Genomic DNA, 27,413 nt, shown 5'->3' on the forward strand with positions numbered 1-27,413 from the left:
TCATAATATCTTATCATATGCCTTGCTCTTTTTAAATTCTTTGTATAAATCACATGCAAAAAGAATAAGACTATGTAAAACTCCTAATTAATTTCAGATTTGATTATCAGGCTTGAGTAAAGACTAATTGAAATTATCGAAGTGTTCATACATACTTCATTACCCTTTGGTAAACTGACAACTATATATGACTTTGAGTATAATATACAGGTGAATAAACCACTGATTTTAGGCTATTCATGTATTCATTCATCTTGGTTAGTTAAAGTGAAGATTATTTGTTGGTATTTATATTTTCTACGTGTTGAACTTGGACCAGAAAAAGACCGTTCATTCATTAATTTATTCATTCCATCATCCCGATGGTTAGACCTTTAATAATTCAGAAATTAAGTCATCCCAGCTCGGTTGGAAATATTGATAACAATAATGAAACGTGGTAATCGGTGTTAATGTGGAATAATGAGCATTGTCTCCCGGTGTAATGACCCCGTCCATCCGTCGCTCCTAGGCTGGGATGATAATCCGGGCTGGGACCGGGCGGTGACCTCCTGCTGACGTGCCGCCTTGAGCGGCGGTAGAGCGGGCAGGCCCATCGCGCTGCGCCGCCGCTGTCTGACCCGCAGTCCCCCCCCCCCCCCCCCCCCTCCTCCCTCCCCCCTCTATCTCCCTCCTCCCTCCTCCCCTCTCTCTCTCTCTCTGTGTCTCCACACGTCAAAGACCAGCCATCCACCAGCAGCAGATCGGCGATCCCACGCTTGAATTTCTCCCAGAAACACGCAGCGTCGACCCGCTCCCTGAAGGTATGTCGCCATTTCTCTCCATGTCGGCTTCTGCTCGAGCGTCGTTCGGGAACCAGCCGCGTTCCGACCGCCAGCATCACGGCGGAGGCAGTGATGGGGTGGGGGGGGGGGGGGGGAGAAAAACCCCAGACCTGCCCAGGCGTAGCTTCGCCTTTTTAAAGCATGTTTTACCTCCTGCCTGTGTGGGAATCAGACGGATTGTGGGTTTATTTCGAGCTATTGAGTGGATGTTGGGTGTCATCGTGCTCCGTTGTTTTTATCGCGTCGACACAAAGGGTCGCGCATCGGAACGCACCGATCCGTGTGGGGATCGCTCCTGTTTCAGGGTTTTATACATAAATATACATTTTAAAGGCTGGCAGATGGATTGAAATGCACCGTGCACACGGAGATGGAGTGACAGGTTCGGATCCGGAGGCACCGAGCCGGCACAGCACGGCCCCAGCAGAGGCCTGCACCCCGATACGATCACCATATTGGCCCCGAGTCGGTCGACAACAACAGCCGGTGGCAGCCTCAGCAGGATGGAGACAAAAGCAGATAGTGTCCGAGAATAACCTCACTGTCGCTGGGTTCGATCAGCGATCACTGTCAAATTAAAGCGGTTACTCCTCCATGCTCCTAAATCCTGCAAAACCCGGCATCTATTTTTATTTTTCAAAAGGTTGAGATTAAGCAAATTTAGGCAATTTAATTTCCATGATTGGAAAAAATATTGAAAATAATCCCAAGATCAATTAGTCATGTAATACCCCTTCATTCCTCAAGATGGTACAATGAGTCCTGATTTTCTTCCTGCTTTAAATCCAACTAATTTTAATGCCGAATTCTATTTAGTTTAGTCAACCTTTAGCCACGTTTTGGCTGTTTGTTAAACAGCAATAGCTTTGAGAGTCTATGCAAACTGCATTATTTTAAAATAATTTTGAAGCAGTCTCGTGTCTGAACAAGTTTTATAAGACATGGACGACTTGCACATGTGCATTACAGGCACAGTCAGTTTTTCCGCGCCGTGCGTTAGTAGAACGATAATGTTGGATTCAAGAGTAATGCTTCTTCTGCTCATTCTTTTGTTTTAAAGCTTTTTAACCTACTGTACATCCGCTTCACCATCATCTGGATCAGACAAGAGACATTTTGGTCCAATACAAGAAGGAAGGGTAGCTGAATGGGTTTGGAATGGTTGTATCGTACTGTTTTCAGTTTGTGAGTGGTTACCAACAACAAAACCACAGTGGATGTAATGTAATGCCGTCAGGGTACCTTTTAACTTTACATCCATGAGGTTTTTCACTCTACAAAACTTTCGTCGATGAAGCATCTTAAGACGAGAACAATCGTGCCTCCACCTCCTCAGCTCAGCTCTGATTCACCAAATGACAAGAGAGAAACCAAACAATGGCAGATACACGACCTTCAGGAATAGATAAAAAAAGAAGCAATCAAGACTTTTCAAGTTCCATTCCAGATTTCTGAGTACATTTAAAGGACGGCAGACACAAAGTTGTCCATAAATTCACAAAGGACTGCTCCTGCAACTGGGTGCCACCTTATGTGATTCCTTCAGTCCGTACAAATGTGTTTCATAAGTGGCTTGTGTGCCTTATCAAACTAATCTAGAACTGGAAACTTTCAAACAGTGAACCCCTGGATTGTGAATGAACTGAAAGTAAACAGGCCAGGTTTGCTCATATGAGTACATACATTGATATCAATGACTGTGAAAAGGAGCCAATGTGCTGCGTCACCGGTTGCCAAGCGCTTGCTCAAGAGGGAATCGTTTGTCTCCCTGTATGATAGGGTAAGATCCCAGTTCTGCTCAGTAACGCACCCCAGAGGACTTTCTTTCACAGTAGCAGGTGATTTATGCCACTAAGTGGAGGTAAAATAAGGAAGTAGATGCTCTTTTTGAAAAAAATAAAATAAAATTGGAAATGATTGCGATTGTGTTATTTTTGCTTTTATTGAATGAAACAGAATAACAACAAAGAGAAACACTGAAGTAGATCCGAGGAAAAGAATCAAGTAAAAACATAATGATAAGATAAAGAGTGAGATGACCAACACTCCATGATTAACCTTTTAGTGCCATATGTTGAGGTAGTAAATCACTCTAGAATCCAGTCTGTCCTCAAGCCAGCAATGGGTGATAAAAGGCAAGATGCAACTATGGCTGAAGCTTTTCGCAAGTACAGCGTAAGAGCAAAATGCTCCTAATGCGCTACTGCCACCTAGGGCACAAAAGCAGCATTACTGAAATATATGTCTCTTTTGAAAGACACATTCTGGTCCAGTATCACCATAGTGTAGGCGAGCATCGCATTCACACAACAAAGTCTTCAAGTGAACTTTCATTTTGTTTTGAGTGTTTGTTTACACGACAACGGTGCTCAGAACCAATGAAAACGCGACTTATTTGGAAACGGTTCCCAAGCTGCAACTTTTTGGAAACACTCGGACGCCGTCTCCGTGTAGACGAAGGAGAGCGGAGCTTTTCCCACATGCTGCTAAAGGCGCAAGCGCATGTGTGTGTGTGTGGTTTCATTACAACTCAACAGCACCTACTAGTGGCTGGTTTCTGCAATTTCTGTGTAAACTCGCATTGTTTTTAAAACGTGAAGGCCCGAACGTTTTCTGAAATGAAAACCGAAAACGTTTTCACATTGTCGTATAAACGTACAAACCAACCAGAGATCGACTGAGATTCCTAAGAAAACTTTGTTGTTCTATACGGTTTTGAATTTCTTGAGGTGGTGCTTCACGTGCAGTTTGATGAAACTGTACTTCCTGCATACTACCGACTGCTGGTTACAGCATTACCATGTAAATCTTGTTAGTCAATTATGCAGCCTCTGTGTGATTCACCAAAACAACCAGAGAGCTAATGCTAACGCCTCAGTTGGTGGTGCACTTAGTTATTTGACCTTTCCGCTCGATGATCTCTGGAGGGAGGGTGTATGAAAGGAGAGAGCTCGGCGCACAGTGGCTGAAAACCTTATTTCATCCTGCAGGAATCAATGCTGGGAGATAATTCCAATCATATCTGCCGTTTCCCAGAGTACTGTCCAACACAAAGTGAATGTCTTCCCCAGAAGAAAAATGGGGAAAATACAACAAGAAGTCAAAAAAGGTGGGATTAAAGTCCTGCAAATACACCAAAAAGAAAAAAATGCATGGAAAAAAATGAAAACATCATGAGAGCCATGAGTAAAATTTATCAGTACTGTGTTTCTGTAGTAAAGTTTAATGTGTTCAAATACACATGTAAACATTTTTGCAGTATTTGCACTTGTAGCTTTAATAGCTATGCTTGGTTATCTATAAATTATATTATAAATTCTGCTTTAGAGCCAACTTATCTTCAATGCGTCCTGAAATAATCAAAAGAATGTAAACAGTCTTATGCTTCAGACCCAGCAATAGCAGGCAAGGCAAGTCAGCCCGTCGTCTGATGCTCCACGTTTATTGTTATAATATATGTAATATAATCACCATTGTAAGCCCCCTTTTGTCTGTGACATTATTTACTTTAACTCAGGATCTGGATTGAACATTCTTATACAGGTTGTGTCGTCTCACCCAATCAATCATCACAAATTAGAATTTGGAGCCGCCGAGTGTTTCCATCTTTGTTTATCAAACTGATTTTGCTTCTGTTGATCTCGTTGTTGCTTTGGTTGGACAAAAACAAGCTTCACTCATAGTAAAAGTCACCAAAGCTGCAGAGTGTTGGCACAGTCCTGAATCTGTCTGCGTCATCATTCGGTGTGAGAATAAAGCCCGTGACCATCGAGCTAATCATCATCATCATCATCCTCATCATCGTTCGAAGCCCGCACGCTGTAATCAGTCACTTTTTCTGTTTTACACCACAACTGATTCAGTGTGTCAGGCAACGCGCCTCCTCTCAGCGTTCAGCTGTTCTTGCCGAGCTTGGAATGTGTCCGTGTTATGTAACCGAGGCACTGCAGAGGCCGGATGTGCATACTTTAACTGTGTGCTGGAGACATGGGAGCAAGTGCTGCTTTTTGATCTATATTGCGACGATGTGATTTTTCAACACTATATAGTTGCAGCACGTTAGATCGTGTTATCTAGCTTCCTCGAATGGTGAGTTTTAACACGTTTAATGCAATCCGTCAAAGGCTTTTTGATTGTTTTTGTTTTGAAAGTTTCAAATTCTAGAATTTTAGAAGGTCTGCCGTCACGACTAAACTGCTTTCGTGGTATAAAATGTTTGTTATAGAGCTACTCCAGCTTGTGTTTGTGTGGCTCAAATCAGTGAAATTACAGTCATGGCTTAAATAATGTGTTTCTTGTGCTTAAATGCTGTGCTCGGAGTCCCCCTGGGATCTCATCTGGGTACTGATGTTTCTGATGAAATGTCATATTTCTTAACTGTAGGAGGAATTTTGCAGGTTCAGGATGAAACAATGTTTACTATTGAATTTACCGTTAAAGAATAATTACTTGCTAAAAGTGATGAAATTAGTGATCATGGTCAATTAGTGAAAAAGGAAACTATACCATAATTTTGATAGTTACGTACTATCGGAGGTCCTTATTACTGTATCTGTTGCTTCTTTCAGTTATTTGATTGAAAATATACTCGGTACACCATCTCTTGGAACAAAGTGGTATTACATGGGTTGTTTGGTTAGTTTGCTAACTTTAGTAGACATATTTGCAGCAAATACCAAGAACATTTTGTTTGTTTTGTTTTATGGCACCCCACTGATACTTGGTGGAATGTTTTTCATGCGCTCACTGCGCTAATGAATGTCTTCCACAGTTGACTGGATGATCCAGAGTCACTGTACTGGGTCATTTTAAAAAGTACATAACTGTTTTCGTGTTGGATGTGCTGCTTGGTTTACAAAATGTTTGCCACACAAACGCGTTCATTGTTGCCCCATCAGCCCTGGATGATGGGGCATCACGTCTTCACGTCTCCTGTTTCTTGCTGATATAAAGGAACCGAAATGATGTTGAGCTTTGTGACTATATGTTTATCGCTAAAGGAGATGTATGCTGTCTGGAACGCTCTGTAATTCATCCTCATTCGGTCTCTCTGTGAAAGTGTGCAAAGAGCTGCTGGCCACAGGCCAGTAATATATCCACGATTTACTGTGCTGTTGTGTGTAAGTGAAACACACCGAGTAGGACTTTCAGTTTAATCAAGCCTGGGAGGAGACTGACAAAATTCTTATTTAAAGTTGAATGCCAGTCATTTTAGGTGCACGTTATAGATACCTGATTATTCATAGTTTTGCTCTATGTTCTTAAAGTATACAGCTTAATTATGTTATTATGCTATGTTGTGGGGCACACACGGGGCTCATCGATAATCCTACCAGAGGTTCCCCAGCTGCTGAAGCCATAAACCCTTAAAGTCGTCGGCATTCAGGACTCAGCAAGGCAGACGAGGACGAGGCTGTTGCTGGGAAGCTGTGGCTCAGTGACTCAACTGTCTTTCAGTTACCCATCTCACTGCTCTAATTGCCCCTCTGCATCAACGCGGATCCAATCATGACCCTGTAACAAAGCTTATTTTAGACCCATCTTAAAAAAAAAAAGAAAAACTGCAAATAATCAGATTACATTACTTCTGGCATCAGAACGACGTGGTTGACATTCCTCGGACATTTAATCAAGTCCTTTGATGACTGTTTGTGTCAAAGATCTGTACAAAGCAAATTAGAGTGTGAACAGGATTGACACCTCAAGTTTTGGGTGTTTTTGCATTTTGAGATCCTGTTAGTGGTCAAATATACATTAAAATCAACAAAGTTGAGAAAGTTAAGCAATACCAAGCCTGAAAATTCCTCCGTAAAAGTAACTTGTGGTTCAAATCAGGAAAAACTGCATTTGTTGACCTTGAACAAGGCGTTGAACTTCGAGTTGTTCACTATGCTACTGCAATACCTCCTGCTGTTAAAGTAATTAGAAGGAGCACCCAACCTTCCACACAATACATTTTACAGATGTTTTTTCTTGTGTACTTTTACGTTGAGGATGGACTACGAAGTGGGCTGTTCTTTGTTTGTTTTTTCTCCTCTAAACGCAGTGACACAGATGTGCCATGGTTACTAAAAGCAGTGTGGAGTGGTGCGGCGGTCAGGCCGAAACCACTACGGGCGGGATGGGTTGAGTATGGAAGAAGGGAAGAAAGGGAAGGATGCAGGAGTGGGTAAAGTAGGGAAGCGTTCCACTGCAGTACGCACGGTGGATGGGAGCAAGGCAGGGAGCAGGGATTTTGGTGAAACTCGAGGGGGGATGGGAGAAAGGAGGGGAAGAAATATTGGATGGAAAGCGAGTGAGAGGTGTTTGGATCGGGACCAGAGAAAGAGGAGAAGAGCGAGAAGAACAGAGTCAGCACGGCGTGGATTGGGAGGGAGAGAATTGAGAGAATTGTCGGCTGAAAGAGGAGAAGAGAACTGCTGTTTTTGTTAAAGATCTTATCGTTGTGTGGTTTGTATCTGTGTCTGTCCACAGCTTGAGGATTTGTGTTAAAGGAAGCTGAGTGCTTGGAAAACCATAATTAAACCCCGCAGGGAGTTTTTGTCTTGCACATTTGAGCTTTTCCTGCTCATTTACAAATACGATGGAAAATGGAAAGATGTTTAGGTTTGAGACCTCGAGGGAAGATGAACAACAGTATATGCACAGTTTATTTTAACATGTCAACTTTTAGTTAAATTAGACAATTATTTCCAAGAGACACAAAAAAAACAAAAGCGACATTTTCTGACCCCTTTTGATTTTGATGTGCAACTTTTGGGGGGCCTCGGTATTCTTGGTATAGCCAATCCTTTTCCATTAACTAAGCCTGGGCTTTAAAAGAAATTGATTTTTGGTTTTGATTATCCAAACAACAACCTACGGAGCAATAAATGTTAAGTGTGACGTGATTTTTAACGTTCTACGGTGAGCGGATCACATAATAGTTGAGGATGTTGAGAAATAATAACACCCAACAGCTGTGAGCTGAACTAGTTGCAGAAATTTTCTTTCCAAAATCCTTTCATGTCGAATCATTGACAACTTATTCATGTCATCCGTTTGGCATTTGTTCGGTGGCATATTTCTCTGAAAACCATTTTTAATCATGTATGTGTGAGACGGACCATTATTAGAGGTTACATAACCTCACATGTAAACATTATTCGGAAAAATCTGTAACATCCCAGGCCACCGATGGCCGCTCGCTACCTTGCCACCGCGGTGGCAGGAAGTTGGTTAACTCTAATACCTGTCCAAGGTGGCTCCCCGTCGTTTTGCGGTTACGTAAGCACCTATAAGCTGCTGGAGTTTAGGCAGAGTCACAGTGAGGAGGGGAAACTGTCTCTAAGCCTTCGGGGAAGCTGGGATCAAGGTCATGTGGTCGTGTTGAGCTCGCTGAGAGCGGATAGATGTTTCCAGAGTTTTACTCCCGACGATACTGTTGGTTTTGCATGAAAAGTGTGTAACCGCTTCGGAGAGTCAATCAAGTTCAGGTTTAGAACTTTCTTACTCGGGTGAAGTCAACACTTTGAAAGTTACCCTCTCTCAAGAACACGGGGGCGTCCCTTCTGCTCAGTTTGGAAAATCGTCCCTTCTTTTTTTTGCCAGAGGGCAATTACTCCGCTACCCTGCAGGGCTAACCTGGCATGTCCCTATATGAAATGCAAATAAGAAATGAGTCGAGGGCAAAGATCAGTGGAGTCATTTCACTAATGACTGAACATCGTTGAGGTCATTTGTCAATGTTAAAATGCTCCAAGACACATTAAAGAAATGGTTTCCTTCAATTGGATCGTTCCGGGCTTCAGCGATGACGCCGTGTTTGACCAAATGCTCACTAAGCAGAGCGGGCGGAGGGAAGACAGCGTTTTCACCCAGGATCAATATGGCCTCGGATTTTGCTGCATCAGTGAGCCAGAGGGTCAGTTACCCCAACGTATGCAATGCCAACTGTGTTGTTCTCACAGCTTCAGGGATTCAAGTACCTCAGTGTCCAGGGAACAGCGACAAATATCTCCATGGCAAAATTTATATGAAAAGATAGGCTTTTTTTCAGAAAGATATCATTTGAAGTTGGACTCTGAAGAGCTGGATAACTATGGGGCTTGTAATCTTGATGGGACACAGGCCAGCAAAGAAAATAATTTTTCCTGATAAACCCGACGTCTTGTAAAGAAGACACTTTTCAACCATGAGCTTATTCCAGTAATAAAGTTTTGGACTGCAGACTTGCATAGCCAGCACTGACATTATGTTGCTGTGCCGTTATAAACGATGGGAGTTAAGATGTTCTTTTGCGCCGACTTTGTCTAGTTTGAGTGCAACAATATTCCCAATAACAACTCAGCACTTTGAGCGCTTGAGGTTGAGATTCATCATATAAAGCTAATCGAATCAAACTAAAACCGAGAACGGAAAAGTCTGCGGCTCTTTTTGTGGTCATCACAATAGCAAGCGACCTCTTTAATTTTTACTCTTTCATCTCCTTTTTGTTAATTCTTAAAATTGCCTGCAGAGAAATTCCATATGAGCTAAAGAATAACTTAATGAAATGAGCTACAAGATTTAATTAAAGCCTCAAGAAACTTTTGGGGGTTGCCCGGTTGCACCGTACCTCCTTCTCAGTTCTTCCTTTGTTTTAGTATTCCACTCTGCTGCGAGGCGGCCAATGTGCACAACTAACAAAAGCTCCATTCATTGGCCGAGCGGAGGGCGAACGCCTAGCCAGAAACTCAGCGACCGCAGCGACGGCTTCAGACGAGGCCGCCGGTGCGACGAGGATAAATGCACCAGTGTGGGACTGCAGGGTACTTTTAGAGACCGAGGAACAGGACGGATCATCAAAACTCTCAACTTTCAGCCAATGTTTTGGTTTGACGGTCCAGACAACCATCTACAGTTCTTCAACTTAAATTTGATTAACGTCACAAAGAAAAGGTTGACACTTTTAATCTGATTGTTATTATGAACATTTCTAATGTCTAATTTGAGCTTTTCTTGGTTGAAATGTCTTTTACATTTGCAGGCACTATTCAGTTTGACTCACAACAGCTTTAAAACCTCAGAAACGTCTCAGTCTGTCTTTGTATTTATTGTACGAGCAGCCTCTCGATGGCGTTCAGTAAACAGCCGCCTCGCCGCAAGCGTCGTGGGCTGAATCCATCACGTCGCTGTCTGGTCTGCCTGGACAGGGTGTGCCTTCACTCCGCTCAGACTCATTCCTGGAAGCACAGCCTCCAGTGATGTAAGAGGGAGGATGTCCTTTTGTCAAAGCTTGGCTTCCCTTTTCCTCGGTGTTTTATAAATAGGTCAAATTCCCACCCTGCTTTTTGTGTAAATACGACATCCGGACTTTCTAAAGAAGGTGAACAGGAAAGGGTTGCAGAGAAATATAATCATACCACTTTCACTAATCTTCTCTGTGTGCATCTGATAGTACATGGGAGCTACTGTGTGTGCGTTTGTGTTGCAGTTGAGGTAGAAATACAAATTGAAGCCCAAAAAACTTTTGACTTTTTTGTTTTGGGAAATTTTAATGTTGCAGGTAAAGCTGCAACGGGCTGTAAAAGTCAGACAAATTTGGAAAAGAAAGTGAGTTTTGGTGAGGTTTTGAACTATGGCGGGCTGCTGGGTGTGTCATAAATGAAGAGGTCTCACTTAACATCAAGCTGCTGTCAATCACTGTGTTTCATTTTTATTGAATCAAACAACTAGCCAAAACAAAATGAAGCACAAACTTCCGCGAAATCACCGTGAATCAGTCGTCTGATTTTCTTGTCATTTTACGTCCTGTTTACACAAAAACATTTCCAAGTGAAAATGTCGTCCGTTTACACGGCAACGATGCTCAGAGCAACTTTTTGAAACCTGCCCCCTTGGTTGGAACTTTTCAAAAACGCTCCCTCCAACTCCATGTAAATGTGAGAAAACACAACGCTGCTACTGCGCATGCACACCATGGCCATAGTACATATGTCTTCTGCACGTGTGCGAGTAGATGGACAATAAGAACAGAATTCCTCCAGAGTGTCACGACTCCGTGTCCATATTCTCCTGGGACTTGGTGGTTGTATAGTCGACAGTCACCATCATAACAACCCAACTTGGTCGTCTGTCCATATGATTGTCCGTGTGCTCCCATTGGTAATGTTTATAGTGTTTTGTTCTCTGCAGCATGTGTGTGTGTGTGGTTTCATTACATAAACATCCAACAGCACTAACCCGTGGGCCAGCATGCTAACGTGAAACTTATCTGAGATGAAAACACAGAAATGATGCGTTTTCACTTGAAATATTGTCACGTAAACAAGGCCTGAGTAAGTGTAGCTTAAAAGAGACGAGGCAGCGATCAAATGTTTATAACAGTTTATAATTGATCCAAACATGCTAAGATTATATCTACTCATTTACAGTAACTAATGCTTTTGAAAATCATTGTATTGTTATTTGTAATTATTTTGGGGAATTTCATTAATTTAAATCGGCAACAAAAGTTGCATCTGGGTTTTGTACTGGAAATAAAGTTCTAGAAATGGATCAATCTCATATTAAACTGTTCGTCAAGACTTGTAATATAAGGTATTTCAGTTATTATTATTATTATTATTATTATTATTATGACATAACAATGTGGGTATTTAATGTTATTTACTTATGACTAGACTAAGTTTTAATGTTTAAACACGTTATCGTTACATAGATACTTTTTTTAACTGTATATATTTGTTATTTATTTTCAATAATTGTTTTTACTTTCACCTCATTGTTTGAACACTTTAAAAATAAAAAAAAATAAATGTATTTACCTTTTTAAGTCCAAAATTATGTTTTTTGTCTGAATTCTACTGTATATATGCTGTGTAAAAGTGTGTAAACATGCAGTACTCCATCCATCTTTCTCAAAGTGTTGAGGTTCAGACATGCTTTGTGTTTCCATCGAGGAGGGAGGAAGACCTACTTTCTCCTGAAGCCCCCCCACAGAGCAGGCCTCCTCTGATTGGCTCATCTTGTAACCAGGGCTTCTGATGTTGGTGGGAACTGAAATCTGGTTGGCCGGGCTCAGACTCTTTGTTCTTGTTAACCCGTCATTGGTGAGATCGGCCGTGAGCTGTTATTAAGAGTGTTTTGTGCTGCTGGTGTTGTGGTTCAAAGGCCTTGTTCTCGTCTTTTCCCCTCATTCTCCATGTTGAGGGTTTCTTGTTGCCGAGCAGCGAACATGACGCCTCTGAGGAGCTGTTTTACAAGTTTGGCGTGTGCATGGATACTCGCATAGTCTGTATCAGACTGACATTATATAACACAGCAGGATAGCAAAGTTGTGAGCAGATTATGATTTGGGAAGAAGAAAAAAATTTGGTGCAAAATACATCAGATGAATCTATTTAAACTTTTAAAAAGTTGAACTCGAGACCGGTTCAGTTTTTTCTTTTATGACGCTGGCGTCAAATCATCACCTCTTATTACATTGAAATTTCCCAAAAATTTATTTGTACTACATTTCTGAAGCTTTGTAGTTTCCTAAAATAAACTTTATATCATTTTCTCACTGGTATTATTTTAACAGAGTTTTTAAATGTTACATTTTCATCAAAATGTTGCACTATAACCAAGGATAGATCCAATTTTTATGAAAGAAATTTCAATAGATACATAAAAAAACCCTCCTTAAACATCTAAGACCTTCATTAAACCATTTGTTTTTAGCAACGTTAGCAGAGCAAGTCGGATTTCTTTATTAAAGAAAAACAACTTCCTCCTTTTACCTCTAGGTGGCAGTGTAGTAATCTTTCATGAGCCATTTCTTCCAGAGAAGTAGACTCCTCGTATTAGCTTTAAATTTCCACATTACATTCAGCTATCAATCAAAATATGTTTTTTTTTGGCTTGATGCACATAATTATTTGTAAATTATATATTTTGTTGATTAAAAAGAAATCAGAAATAAAAGTGAAATCTAAAGCAAAAAAGAATCCTCTTGGCTATTGCTAGCACATTCCCAGCATTATTATTATTTTTTTAAATGAATAAATCAAAGATAACACTGTTATTTAGTTGTATTGGTTATTTCTCTTACACCCTTACTCAACATGCTGTGTTGAACTAAATAAATTGATCTGTGTGAAATGGGTAAGAACATTAGCAGCATCAAGGCCGTATGTGAGAACTTCCTCCTCCACCTCACACCAACCAAACACACATTACACAACTCCGCATGGCTGACCCCGCCGCTAATCTCTTGAAGCCAATTAGGACTGGCTTTCCACACTCCTTCTCTCAGCCACTAAGCTGATGTCATTAATGTCACTTTCTATTAATGGGGCCTGTTGACCAGTCAGATACAGTAAAAGTTACCACCCTGTGGTCTGGAGAGACTTCATTCACACTCTGTTAAGTTTGAATATGTATGTAAATAGTGTGTTGCGTTAAAACAGGCTGCCACAATTCATATCCTTTTATCTAAGATGTGTGAAATAAATATAAATGTACATAATGGAGATAGTCTTTATAATGAAATCTTTTGAATATGAATGAAAAATGTGATCGAAGCATTTTGAAACTCACTAATAAAAGTTGCTCTACCAGAATCTCCACGGGAAAAAGATTTAGGACTCAGTTTTAGCCATTGATGTACATCTCTAATACGTTGTCAATACCTTTCTGAAGGAAATTCGTCATTACACTGTTACAAACACATATTTCCATCATTTAAATTTCACGGATCATCCCCGGGTTTGTTGGCATCATGCGGTCATGGAAAATCCCGAAGATTCTCGAGGCATCTCGATTTGCAACTGGTAAAACGATCAATGATGAATTTCATAACATTTAAAACTATTCTCATGGCTTGAATACTTTTTATTTGAGAAAGTCGGGCTTTTTTTCGGGCTGAATCTGTCAAATATTGTCATTTTCGCTGGAGCTGCTGCGATGCTATCTTTGATATTCCAGAAACCCATGCACGCAGTTTTCTGAAGATGACGGCAATAGAAAGACATAAAAACAGTATCATGTACTTATACTATATATACTGTTTGCAATCATCATAGATTATATTATCGCAATACTAAAATTATCATGCTTACCTACTGTAATAGTAGAGCCCGAATTTTCTTAAGTCAGAAAATCCCCAATAAACAAGTGATAAAGAAAATCAAGAAAGTTAAAATGGGATAGTAGCATTAGTATATCAATAGTTTCAAACTGATCATGTGTAATTAATTGCTTTTAATAGTTTCATGGTGCTATGTGCTTTTAATGTAAATAATTAATCCCAATTATTATTGAATGTGTTGGTGTCTTGTTATATATTTGGCTCATGAAGATTGTGTTTGTAGCACCGATGGTAATGCTATATTCGTCTCTTTTGTACACAAAACTGTTTCAATTAAAATATTAATAGCGAACTCAAAGTTCTTAATCCAAATGGTCATGGCTTCACGAGTGTATGTTAAATGTTGCCACTTGGTGGCTCACTGATGCCACGTTCTATAAAGATTGGTTCTCAGTCGTAAACTACTGCGTGGAGTTTTGTGTTGATTGGACAGTTTGATCAGTTAACCAGTCGTGGTTACAAATACCCGCAGCAGGCACTCTTGAGAAACCGTCACATTTGAGCTCGCAGCTGCGAGATAAAAAGGTTAAACCTCACTCCCGCGCAGGTCAAGAGAGGCGTCTCGGCTTTTATTAGGAATCCAAGTCAACCTTTCTAACTCTTTGTGTTTAAGGATGAACATGGCAAAGCAGCAGTGACCCTTCTCCTAAATCGTATCTACGCTTAAATGGTTTGTATAATTGAGGCCTCGTTTACCCCACACAATTTTTTTGGGGGGGGGGGCCCAACACGCTAACGACATCGTTTTCAGAGTTTTTGTCGTTTCCATGTAAATGTGAAACTTTTCCAAAAGGAAAACGCAAAAACTTTGTGTTTTCACTTGAAATTCTCCCTGCTTGAGATCGGATTGTCCTGTTTACATGGACTATGATCACATCAATCTGACAGTAATGTGTAGTAGTTTCTGACCGATTACTTATGGTCCAGTCCATCTACCTGCAGCTCCTGTTTGTATTTGATTATTGATATCCCTATGAGCCTGTTTTGGCACTTTTGTGGGTTTACTGAATTTCCTTGCGATCTCTTTCACCCGAAATGTGGCTTCCTCATGCTTGTTTTTAAGTTAAAAGCTCTTTCTGTCTAGCCATTGCTACACTTGCCAGATGCAAAAGGATTTGAGCATGAACATCACTTTTCAAATGACCTTTTAGCCAACTAACATGCCAGGATTTCTATTTTACCGAGCATTTATGATAGAAGTGTTAACCTGCCTGGTCCAGATCCTCTGCCGTGATCTAAAGGAAAGCTTACATGCGAATCCAGCTCAAGTTGTTGTTATCAGTCTTTACTGGTAAAATTAAAGGCATTACAAAGATCGAGTTCACGTGTCAAAAGCTTAATGGGATTAATCTGGCAGGCAGACACTGACACGGCTAAATAACCTTGGCAGCAGCATATCAATAAAAACAGTGCTGACACAAAATACATGATACGTTTACAAAAAAATGTTTTTAGGTAAGAAAGCCAATGTACACAAAATGTGATGAATATTTACATGCAATGTCATTATACCCCCTATAGCATTTTACAAATTCTTTGTTGACCTTATTGATTTTTACACTCCTTTTATTACTGGAAAAACAACTTGAATCGGAAGATTCCAGTATTAAAGGAGTCTCATTTGACCTTGATGGTTGGCTTGAAGCATTCTTTTCACTACGTTATTAACTTATTACCAAATGTTTACTCATAAGGCCCTTATGAGTTTTAAATCCTGTCTTTACGTCGCCCATCTATCCACCCCAACCTTCCCTTGCTCCAGATGGGGTCTTTCCATTTTCTTTCAACCGATATGCTACTTTAGTGAACGGAAAATGGAAATCACCCTACTTTTTTATATCGTATATCTGCTGTCTTTGTTGTTGATAAATCAGCCAGAAGGCATGGATTGAAAGATTCATGACTAACTGTAGAAACTGCTTTATCTATGTATAAAGCAACTTTAATCAAAGTGTCTTCTCCTCTTACTGAAAGAAAACCGCTTCTACACTCAAGAAGACGGTGTTCTCATTCCAGTTGACTTGTTTTGAATTACTCTGTTAATCGGCCTATTAGCTCATTAACCTGGGTTAATCTTAATGCCATTCACGTGGGCCGAAGGATTTTAAGGGCTTTCTTGTATTTAAGGTGCAACTTCTAAATGATGGTGTGATAGGGAATGTCCGTTCTGTGTGCGTACACTGGCGTTGAGGGTGTGTCATATGAAGAGAGATGAGATCATGGTCCTGTTTAGCAGTCAGCTGTCTGCTGTCTGTAGATCTCACTGTTTCCCCTTCGCGCGCTGCTGACTCACCATGAGAGCAGTTCGTTCACCGCTGGCCGTTGCTTTAGACTAACTGTAAGTACTAAACTTGTACTTCCTTAAAGTTGGCTCCGTTAGTACACAAATCATCCATGCCATCACATTGGAACAGTTATGAGGTATCACAAATGTGATAATGGCTTTTATCATTTTAATTTTTTGTCTTTGAGAGTTTACTAAAAGAGGCTTATTTGGGTACTTTTCCAAAAGATGTGGCCTTTAAAAGAAATTTCTTTAAACTTGTTACATAGCCTGACACTCACGTGAAGAGGAACCATCGGGAGTTTGGCAGTTTAAGATCACAGTCAGACTTCCAGATGCTTGTCACCCTAGTAAGAAAATTTAGTGCTCTACCTGAAGATCAACTGGTCGTTTACTTGTCATCGGTCACGTTAATCTAATTTGTTTGTGTGTAATTCTCAGTGGCTCTTGCTACATTTCAGGAAACCTTGCGTCTCACATATTTCATACGGTAACTATTTTCACACTGCAGGAGTTTCTTAAATCTATTTTTCTCCCCGAATGGCGATTTTGTTTTGTTCTGCTGAAATACTCGACATGACCTTGATGTGCACATTAGGCACATTTTCAGTTTCATGAAAATGCACTTGAGCAACATTCTCAAAACACATATGGGTGTGATGAATATAATCTGTTTGCTTTGGGCAAAAAAAAAACAACCCCTCCCCAAGTCCACTGCTTACAGCAACCGCATGCAACAAAGCAGCAGATGGGACCCTGATGAGTAGATGAATCACTGGAAAGTATTTTAAAACCCCATCAATGGCCTAACTGCGTTTAGACTGTAATTTCCTGTCTATGTAACTAAAACACTGTAAGGTTGTTCATTCCTTTATGATTCCTATTATCATTTCGGAAATGTCTCCAGATCATTATATAACAGTGTGAAGCATTATGGGATTATTTAACAAGCTTTTGTTTTTGGGCAACCAAAGGTCAAAGTTGCCGAATGAAATCTCTGTAAATGTGAAACTTCCAGAACACTATCAAAAATACTTAACCAGTAGCCTAAAGGCTACCAGTTGAGTATTTGTGAGTATACGTAGTTTGATGTGTTCTTGTCATAATGTTTTTTTTCTTTCTCGACTCTTTGTGTTTTCCAGATGTATCACTCCGACTACAGCGTAGACGTCCCTGATCTATCCTTCCATATCCCAGGAAGCCCTTCAGAACAGGGCCCAGCAAACCGAGTGTAAACCCAGCTGTCAGTGCACCACACTTGGACTTTCACTCACTCCTGACCCATCCCTTCTTACGCTCGGACCATGGATAGCCCCCCGAAACTGTCAGGTGAAACCTTGATTGTGCATCATATTCCCCTGGTGCACTGCCAGGTGTCTGGCAGAAGGCAGGGCGGCTGCGGGAACTCGCTGAAGAGGAGCAACCTCTTTAGCCTGCCTGAGAACCTGGGCCTGAGTCGCACCACTTCCCTTCCAGAGAGGGATGTTCTCCAGAGAGAGGCCTTGCTCTACAGCAGCCTGATCCAGACCTCCAGTGGCTCCTGGTCCTCCCACAAAGGAGGAAGAGAAAGGAAGGGCGGTGTGAGAGGAGGCAGCACTGCCAGTGACGATTCATCGTTTACCTCAAGCAATTCGGAGGACCAGCTGATCACGGCTCACACACTACCCAGAGCCAAACCGAGGAGCAGGAACCCATTGCGTCACAATCCCTTCCTGTTGAATGCCGAAGACGATGAAGAAGAAGAAGAAGAGGAAGAGGAAGATGATGGCAACAACCTCAGCGGTTACCTTGAGGATTCGTCTTTTCACCTCCACAGTGACACTAACTCTGTGCTTGATGATGGAATGACTCCCTTCCGTTTGCACGACCTCGGCTTTGCTTCCGAGCCGTTTCTTTTACACAGTTCGATTGGCGGAAGCAGGAGGGAATCTTTGAGAGGTGTAGTTTCCGATCTCTCCAACCACCTGGAGGATCTGGACATCTTGGACCTGGACAGCCAGTACCGTCACGGAAGCAGCGGTTCCAACATGTCCATGGATTGTGGGGATCAGGACTGGGGCGATGACGACGAAGAAGATGAAGATCACCCAATGAGGTGTGGTCGAAGCAGCAAGACGGGCTCCTACTCCTCTGGCTCCTCCACTCAGCACTGCTCCTGCTGTGCCCTCACGCAAAACTACCCTCAGAATTTTCCCGAAGCCTTCACCGAGCCGTTCTCGGAGGGCCAGCAAGGCTACGGTAGCGACTCCTCCTCCAACAGCTCCTATGGCGTGCTCGTCAACTTCAGCGCCATTTACAACAAAATGAACAACAGCATCCCGGAGAAGCCTCCGTCCTCTGGGCCCACCAATCTCAACAACTCCACCGACCACTCATGCACCTCTTCAGTTTCCGATCCACCAGGAAGCCAACGGGGCTCAACTGGCGGCGCTTTCTATCTGGACCTCCACACCTCCCCAACGGAACCTCCTGTCTCCCAGCAGCAACCCTCCACCCTCTGCAACACGTTTCCTCTCATACGTGAACCACACCTGTCCACCTCCTCCACCTGCTCCTGCTCCGCAGAGCACCAGGGGGCCCTGGACCTGGACGCCAACTGCAACTCCTATCACCCTCCTCACTCGGGGTCCTCCGGCGACCTCGCCTCGTGCTTGCAGAGCCAAGCCCGTCTTGTCGTCGCCACCCAGAACTACTACAAGCTGGTCACCTGTGACCTCTCATCCCAGTCCTCTCCAAGTCCCGCAGGTTCCTCTGCCAACAGCTGCTCGGACGAGCACAGCAAAGAGAGCCCCACGCCGACTCAGCCCAGGGAGTACTTCCTGTTCAGACAGCAGGCTGAAGAAGAGGAAGTGGAAGAAGAGGACGCCGATCGAGATTCACCAAAAGTGAGTGGAGGATTTTCTTCATTGGTCCTAATTATGCTTAATCCAACAAAACGGATACATCGAATAAAACACTTATTGTTATTTTACCTGATACGCAATCCAGAGAAACATCTCGGGTTGTATTTACTCAGTACTTCAGTAATAGTAAGTCAGCAGCGGCGGATCTTTGAATTTAGTGCAGACATTGGAAACTGTCAGCATGATTTTCTCCCTATCATTTGCTGTTTGCAAGTCACCTTCCAAAACTCAGTAAATCATTGGTTTCACAGGTGATTATAGAAAGGAACTACATTTTAACCTGACATTATGGTAAATCCTCTGTAATCACTGGATGAATGTATATAATTCAAGATGAAAACATGAAATACTTGGGCGACACACCCAAAGAAGTTTAATATACCTGAGTTTTATTTTTGTTGTCCTTAATATTGACTTGAGCCTTTATATTTGTTCTTGTAGCAAGTTGAGTTGCTATAATTGCTCTCTCTTGTTCAGTCTTGTAAGAATTGTTTTTGAGATCATCACAGTGTATCTTATCATTTATTTGACAAGGTTTTACCTTGTTTATCGAAGTAGATTAATTTAGTTATTGAATACAAATCTAATCAAGACTTGGATCGGTTGAAATTAAAGTATTAATATCGTATTTAAATGGACCTTCAAAAAAAAAAGGTTGTAAACCCCTGCCCTAAGTGATGTTATCTTTTTTTTTCCAGCCACAGGTGAAGTGAGCTGATCATGTTTTAAACTGTTTAATTGGTAAAAGACACAAAGTAAAGTGTAGTTTCAAGAGAAGTCATTAGAGATGCAGTATGAGAATGGAGGGAAGTAAAAAAAAAAATAAAAAATGGTTGCTATAAACGGGCAACAGTGGGAATAACCCTGAACTCAAAATAGCCTTGACAGTTGTATTAGTCTGCCAATGTGAACTGCTGTCATGTCTCGGGATCATTTTAGCTGCTGTGTTGAGCTGCAGTTTAATAATACAAATCTCAAACAGTGCCACTGTGTCCAAGGAAATGTGACCTCTGCGAGCAATGGCGTGTTATCTATGGTAACGTGTTTTCTCTACAAAAACAAAAGAAATTTGATAAAAAATAGTGTTCATTTATTTAAAAAGGAAACTTTACAGCTACACGTTTTTCATACATTTATTGTTGATGGGATCAGCCATTGGAAATCATATTTTCTAATTCAAAAACACAATAATAGGAAATTCATTCATTCTACTTGGTGGTGTGTGAATTTAGACTCAAGATGACAGCTCCGTTATATTTACATTTTAAAGACAAGAGATGCATAAGTGTAATTTTTCTATATATTGCGGAGCCCTGATTTTTCACCCTCCCATCATAAAATCACTACAGTCAAGGGGGGGAACCCCTAAACAGGAGGAAGTGTCTCTCATCCCATCTCAACTCCTTCATTTTATTATAAATATTTGATCAAAGTTGACATTTATTTTTTCCTGCTTCTGTTCATTCAAGCAAACTGATGAAAGTGATGACGAGGACAAAGACAAAGAGACCGAGGAGGTGGACGTCGGGTCCGAGGGCGCGCCAGCCAGGATCAAAGGTCGGGTTTACGTCAACACCTCCCCGCCCATGGCCGGTTCAGGCGGGGCCTCCGCAGGCGGGCGTCCTCGATCCCGCAGCTACGACCGCAACCTGGACAAGTCCCCCTCCCCGCGGCTCGGATCCCTGGAGCGCATGCTCAGCTGCCCCATGCGGCTCAGCGAGGGCGCCGTCCAGACCCCTCCGCCTCCCCCGCGCGTCACCTCCTTCGTGGAGATCGCCAGGAGCAAACGGAGGAACGCGGCCACGGGCGGGTCGCCGTCGCTAAAGTCGACCACGGACCCGTTCTCCTCGACCTACTCGCACTCCTCGGTGGAGTTCTCGCCCATCCTGGAGCAGCGTACCGAGGCGGACAGTCAGAGCCTGTCGCCGCTGCTCTTCACCAGGTGCTACAGTCAAGGCAGCATCGAGCAACACCTGGAGGGAGCCAAGGAGACCCGGGCCAAGGTCGAAGGTACGTCACAGGGCAGGTTTACTTCTGAATGTGCGCTCACCTCAGGAGGGTCCAAGGACTTGGGAGTAGTGGGTTGATAAATGTTTAGTCGCGGGGGATGTTTGTATTGAATTGGAAATCAAACATTTAGTACGGGATAAGTCTTGTGCCAGTAGAAAGTCAATTTGAAAGCTTTAAATCTGACTCTGATGAGGACCCGTTTGAAAATTGAATCTGTTGGTTTGAATGTGTGTCGCGATCAAATGGAAACTGTATTTCATTCAATTGAAAAATACCCTTATTCATTCTGGCTTTCCAGATTCACTTGTCTCCGTTCCGATTCAGTTGTCGATTTAATTTCTTGTGGCGCACATCCGGGAGCTGGTGTCAGGCAAAACTAGTCGAACACTGATGGGGGAAGAAGTTAATTTTACAACAGCAACGCACTTCACGTCCTTTAGCTGGTATAAACACCTCTGATAGAATAATTTTTTGTGGAAATACTGAGAGCTACTTCAACAGTACAGAAGATTATAAAGAAGTCCTAAATAATCAGAGTTGACCCTTCACCCTTCATTATTTATGATTTATTTCACTCCACCAATCACACTTATAAGCCAGCAGTAAAAGCAGAATCCAGCGATGGTGGCAATGGCGGTGTTGTGCACACACTTTGGAACCAGTTTTAACGATCGTATCTATAATGAGGAGCTGCACAGCATCTGAAGACATCTATTATTCATCGGACTTCACTCTGGTGAGCTTTGCTCTTTCACCACAGAGCGAGCAGCCGAGGAGACGTCTAATGGATTCATGGGTGTGAGATATACAGAGAGGAAGAGGAGGAGGAGGATGTTTTTACTCCCTCTGCAGCTCTTTAGCGCCTCCCGATGGCTTTGAGCTGCACTGCACCCAGGCAGCAGAGGATCCTGGGAGTGACAAACAGCTTGCGCAACACTGCTGACGTCACACACACACACACACACACACTCCTATCTGCCATGCACTGCATACACACACACACACACACATAGAGAAAACACAGCAGACTGAGTCAGTACAGAAAAAGGCTTCTCCTCTCCTGGCTGGTGTCCCTCCTGTCGCAGTACCTTCAGGGTCAGTGTGTGTGTGTGTGTGTGTGTGTGTGTGTGTGTGTGTGTGTGTGTGTGTGTGTGTGTGTGTGTGTGTGTGTGTGTGTGTGTGTGTGTGTGTGTGTGTGTGTGTGTGTGTGTGTGTGTGTGTGTGTGTGTGTGTGTGTGTGTGTGTGTGTGTGTGTGTGTGTGTGTGTGTGTGTGTGTGTGTGTGTGTGTGTGAAAAACAGGCGGTTGATCTTTATGACTGGGCAGATTTTGCACATGTGCTGTTTTTCGTTTTCACTCATGACCTTTGCCGTTTGGTTCTGTTTGGATTAGTTTGAAGGGTTGTTTTCTTTTAAGTTAGAGTCTAAATGGTTTCGTCACTTGTTCAATCTGAACTCTAGATTGTGAGTGTGTGTTGTTAGTGAGTCTCTGTAAGTGTAAACTAAATTTTCAGATGAGTTTCCAGCTGTAAATTTGAATTTACGGAGAACTGGTCAACATGTCTTGCAATATTTCTATTCACACCCCAAAAATTCTCTGCAGATTAAGTGAATACAAATATTTCAGCCGGGGTGTCAAACACATTTCAGAGGCCACACACAGCCTAATTTCATCTTGTGGGCTGGACGAGTAAAATAGTGCCAATGTCTATATTATTACAAAACCAGCTAATTACGCCAGAAAAACTACAATTTCAACAGAAAGCCGATTTTAATGAACCCTTCTGGTGCAAAATACAGTGAAGTGTCCAGAAAATGTCTCCTACAGCTGTTGCATTATGGGTGTTTTTACAAACTCACTCTGACAGCATGGCTTTGAGGCTAATGCTAGTTTGCTAGCTCACATTTATAGAGGTGAAAAATTATGAGTTAGAGCTGATGATTTTTTGTTTGTTTGGGTCAGTCGCTCCTGCTAACATTAACGTTTTCAAGTGAAAACGCAAAAGGTTGTCGGGTAAACGGCGCCCTCGTCTTTTCCTCTGGAGTCAAGATTTAAAGAAACGTATTACAAGAACAAAAAAAATGACTGCCTTTTGAGAATTTGCAATAGATTAGTGTTTCAAAGTAGCGTCTTTGTTTACTTTTATGAGCCATGTTCAATTATTAATGTGTATTTCTTGGGTCATTAGCTCGTCCTAGCATTAGCCGTTACCTGTTGATGTTGCTGTAGCGTACAAACGTGAACCGGTTTGTGTTTCCTTCCCGCCGGTGCAGGTGGTCTCTCCAGCTCCTCAGACGGGCGCCCCCCAGTGGTCCGCTACAGTAAGGAGCAGCGGCCCACCACCCTCCCCATCCAGCCCTTCACCTTACAGCACCAGTTCAACTTCAAGCCCCCCCAGCCCAAGCCGGTGCGGCCCCTGCTCTCAGGCTACGTCTCGGGCATGCAGGCCCGCTCCAGCTCGGGCTCGGGGTCCGGCTCTGGAGATCTGGTGGAGGATGGCGGAGACGTAGCCGAGGACCCGTACCGGGGTGGGCCGTCCTCGGCGGCTCCCGTTCGGCCATCACCTCTCGGGAGCTACTCTCCGGTGCGGCTCCAGGGGGCGCCGAGCTCCGCGGCCTGTTCCACCTGCAGCCCCCAGCCCGCACACAGCCCCTCCTGCCCCCTGTCGGCGGGCCGGAGTCCCCAGCACACTCCCATGGAGCAGGGAGGGGGGTCCGCGCCGCTGCCCCCGACACCCCCGCCCTCATCCTTGGGGGCAAAGAGAGGGGTGGTGCCCCCCACGCTGCCCGCGGTGCACGCACACTGTTTCCATCGCGGGGGGCTCCACAGCGACACCCTGAGCCCCCTGGGGTGTCCGGACCCCGGGAAGCATGCGGACGGAGGCAAAGGAGCCGCAGCCAGAACTCACAACGGTAAGAGGAGAGAAAGTGAGCTGTGGGCTGATTCTACTGAGAATTAAATCACAAAGGATATCAGAAAAACACCTGCTGAGTTCAGCTTCTACTGGATCCTGTCAGAGAAGGAAATCACTTTGTTTCTGTTCCTCCCACAAACCAACAAACAGGCGTCATTCAGCATCTTTAAAGTTTGGACAGAAAAACAGGTTTAGTTTTAGACCTTTTAGCGGTCTCATCTTTTTAGCTGATATTCACAGTTCGTCATATTAGATGTTTTATAGCCATTTTATCAATTGAGGTGGGTTTTTTTTGCCATTTAGCTGTTTTGAAATTTTGGGGGGTCATTTTAGCAGTTTCAGACATTTTTGCTGTTGTTGTTTTTTTTTTTGTCATTTTAACCTTTTCAGACATTTTAATTGTATTTAGTCTTATTTTCATATATTTTTTTAAAGCAATTTTAAACATTTTAGCCGTTTTAGTTCTTTTTTTGCCATTTTAGCACTCATCATTTTAGCCATTTCTTTTTGTCATTTTAGCAGTTTCAGACATCTTTGCTGTTTTACACCCTTTTTCAAATTATTTTAAAAAGCAACATTTTGTTGGTTTTTGTTAGGCTTTTTTGCTGATTAAGCTGTTTAAGTAATTTTAGCCATTACATTTAAGCCAATTTAGGCTTTTTTTTGCTATTTTTGTTTTTTAATACATTCTTTCTGTTTAACATGCAACATCATACTTTTTAGTATTAATTATAATATAATCTATAATTATATTATAATATATAATTAGTCATTTTAGCCATTTTTTTAAAATTTATTTTTAGTTTGCCATTGTAGCCTTTTTAGCTGTTGTTTGCAGTTCAAGTAATTTTAGCAATTCAATTTTTCTTTTTTGTCATTATATCTGTTTCAGTCATTTTTGCTGTATTTGTCCTCTTTTTGCCATTTAAGTCAGCTGAGTAGTGGGTTGGTTTTTTTTGCCCATCCATTAGTTTTACATAATTCACTTATCAAGAAAGTGAATTATTAGGCTGTAGATGAAGATAAATACAGGTTTGTAGCATAAAATGACTTTTGAAGCTCTTAATGTTCACTATTGAACATCCGTCAGCCCAAATTTTCCTAAATTTTGACTTTGTGACTTTGTGGCAGATGTTTTCACTCATTTAATAATTCTCAGTTCACACTGTATCCACTTCTTTTACCTTCTTTTGGCTTTATCCATACCCCCAGCGTTTGTTTTTTTATCTCTTTTCGCTTTCGTGAGTTGTAATTTACTCAGGTTTCTTCAGTCGTTGAGGTTCTTTGATTCAGTTTTAATGTTCTCGAGTTCGTTCTTACTCTTCTTTCTTTCTTTCTTCTCTCCCTTCATGCATGCATCTCCATCTTCTCCTACCCTTCCTCCTCTTCCTCCTCCTCCTCCTCCTCCTCGACTTGTTTCTCCTCCATCCATTTACTCAACACACCTCCATCCCCTCTATTGCCCCGCCTCCCCCATCAGCGCACCACCTCTCCCCCCAGGCTCTCAAATGGAGGGAGTACCGGCGCAGGAACCCGCTGGGGTTGGAGAGGGTCTCTGCTGGGCCGTCCTCCTCAGGACCGGGCCCCCTCTCTGGTAACGTGGAGCCCAGGAGGGGCGGGGGGACGAGACCCGCCAGACGCAATGTGTTTGATTTCCCGCCGACTTATTCCGCCCACATACCGGGACGGCTCAACGGTGCTCACCATTTCCTCGGTCTATGTTCTTGTAGAGTGTGTCGAAGGAGCTCAGCAGAGTTTGATCTATATGTAGATGTCCCTGACTGTCCTTTTTTTTCTTTTTTTTGTCTCCACAGCGAGTCATTCTGCGAAGCTGCAGCTGACCTACAGCGACTTCTTACCGGATTATTTCTCCATGACGGAGAAGCCGCCCGAGGAATTCTGCCTTTCCCCCGACATCTCCACGTCTTCTTCGTCCTGCTCGTCATCCTCGCAGTCGCAGATCTCTGTGGACCTGGTGCAGAAGAAAGGTGGGGCTCGTATCGTGTTTCAGGCTCAACCGGCAAACACTTTGCAGTCCTTCACAGACTCACAGAGGCAATTGCGTGGACCTTGAAGGGTTAACTGGCTTTTCTCTGCTCTCTGTTGTTTCTCTTCAGGTTTGGTGAAAGCCGTGAACAGAGCGGTGGATCTGATCGTGGCTCACTTTGGTACCAGTAGAGATCCGGATGTGAAGGTAGAAAATCATATTGGGATTCGGGTTTCTTTGATTTCGATTAGACCTCGAGATGAAGAAGTATTACTGGTACTTTAGTTTGTTTGGCGCCTACCAACATTGCTCCGTCCGTCCGTCTCTCCGGCCGTCCATCTGTTCCCTCTTTTCATTTCAGCTTCCTATAAGATACAACGGGCCTCTCATCCTACTTAGATTTGCTTAGTTGCCTGATGTTTCTTGTCTGTACCTCCGCCAGGCGAAGCTGGGGAACAGCTGGGTGAGTCCGAACGTGGGCCACCTCATCCTGAAGTACCTGTGTCCGGCGCTGCGCGACGTGTTGCAGGACGGCCTGAAGGCCTACGTGCTGGACCTGATCATCGGCCAGCGGCGCTGCCAGCCCTGGAGCCTGGTGGAGGCCTCCACTCAGCTGGGTGAGCGCACAGACAAGATGCAGACAGCTGAGGTGTCTAATGTGCAGGAGGGTTCAGTCTGTCATCACCCGCCGGGTTACAGCAATCTCCCGCTTTGTCCGCCTGTCTCCTAACAGGGCCGTCCACACGGGTCCTCCACAGCCTGTTTTCTAAAGTCAGCCAGTACTCGGAGCTCACGAGCCACAACATGAGGCTCAATGCGTTCATCTTCGGCCTGCTCAAGTAAGTCGTCTCACTCCTTTATCGCAGGTTTCACTGATCTTAGAAAGTCATTAGCAGTCATGTTCGGGTGAAAATGGGAAAACTTTCGTTGCAATTGGCTCCGAGCCAATGAAAACAATGTTCTATTTCAGTAATAACATCGAAGTTGCATGTTATGATTGCTTGTGTCTGTAGTCGACTTTTTCTGTGGGTTTTGTCGTAATAATTCAGTTTTAGTCAAAGCAAACTGTATACAAGCAGTTCTGCAGAGGTAAGAGAGTCTGGAGCTCTACCAGGAACTTTTAGACTCAAACTACAGACTGTAGCAAACGATACGAATGATATTTAATTTTGAGTTCCTGCACCACTTCAATGACGTCAGAAATATTTCCCTGCATGTCGTTATTGGTCCACATGAAAGGCATCTCAAAGGATTCAGGACAATTGGATTAAGGTCTCGAAAGACTTTTTGCTCCTGCTTCATCGCTTCATGCTGATGTTTATTGTTATTCCTCCGTTGCAGTTTGAAATCTTTGGAGTTCTGGTTCAGTCACCTCCACACACATGAAGGTACGATGATT

The 27,413-nt window shown here is 42.9% G+C and overlaps 1 protein-coding gene across 2 annotated transcripts in view; it reads left to right on the forward strand.

Moving 5' to 3' along the window:
- Positions 1 to 709: 709 nt before the first annotated feature.
- The window catches only part of rusc2 (RUN and SH3 domain containing 2), a 30,894-nt gene continuing 4,190 nt past the window's right edge, over positions 710 to 27,413 (forward strand). Inside the window, exons 1-10 of one of the 2 annotated variants that reach the window (XM_080467443.1) lie at positions 710 to 803; positions 17,344 to 19,086; positions 20,574 to 21,114; positions 23,387 to 24,025; positions 25,508 to 25,723; positions 25,842 to 26,015; positions 26,145 to 26,221; positions 26,457 to 26,631; positions 26,748 to 26,853; positions 27,356 to 27,402. In XM_080467443.1, the coding sequence (XP_080323569.1) occupies positions 17,506 to 19,086; positions 20,574 to 21,114; positions 23,387 to 24,025; positions 25,508 to 25,723; positions 25,842 to 26,015; positions 26,145 to 26,221; positions 26,457 to 26,631; positions 26,748 to 26,853; positions 27,356 to 27,402 (3,556 nt within the window). In that variant the 5' untranslated portion in view covers positions 710 to 803; positions 17,344 to 17,505. The remainder of the gene's footprint in view (positions 804 to 17,343; positions 19,087 to 20,573; positions 21,115 to 23,386; positions 24,026 to 25,507; positions 25,724 to 25,841; positions 26,016 to 26,144; positions 26,222 to 26,456; positions 26,632 to 26,747; positions 26,854 to 27,355; positions 27,403 to 27,413) is intronic. The other variant, XM_080467444.1, reaches the window with a different exon arrangement.

This window comes from Lipophrys pholis (assembly GCF_963383615.2).
Source record: "Lipophrys pholis genome assembly, chromosome: 7".
NCBI classification, from domain to species: domain Eukaryota; kingdom Metazoa; phylum Chordata; class Actinopteri; order Blenniiformes; family Blenniidae; genus Lipophrys; species Lipophrys pholis.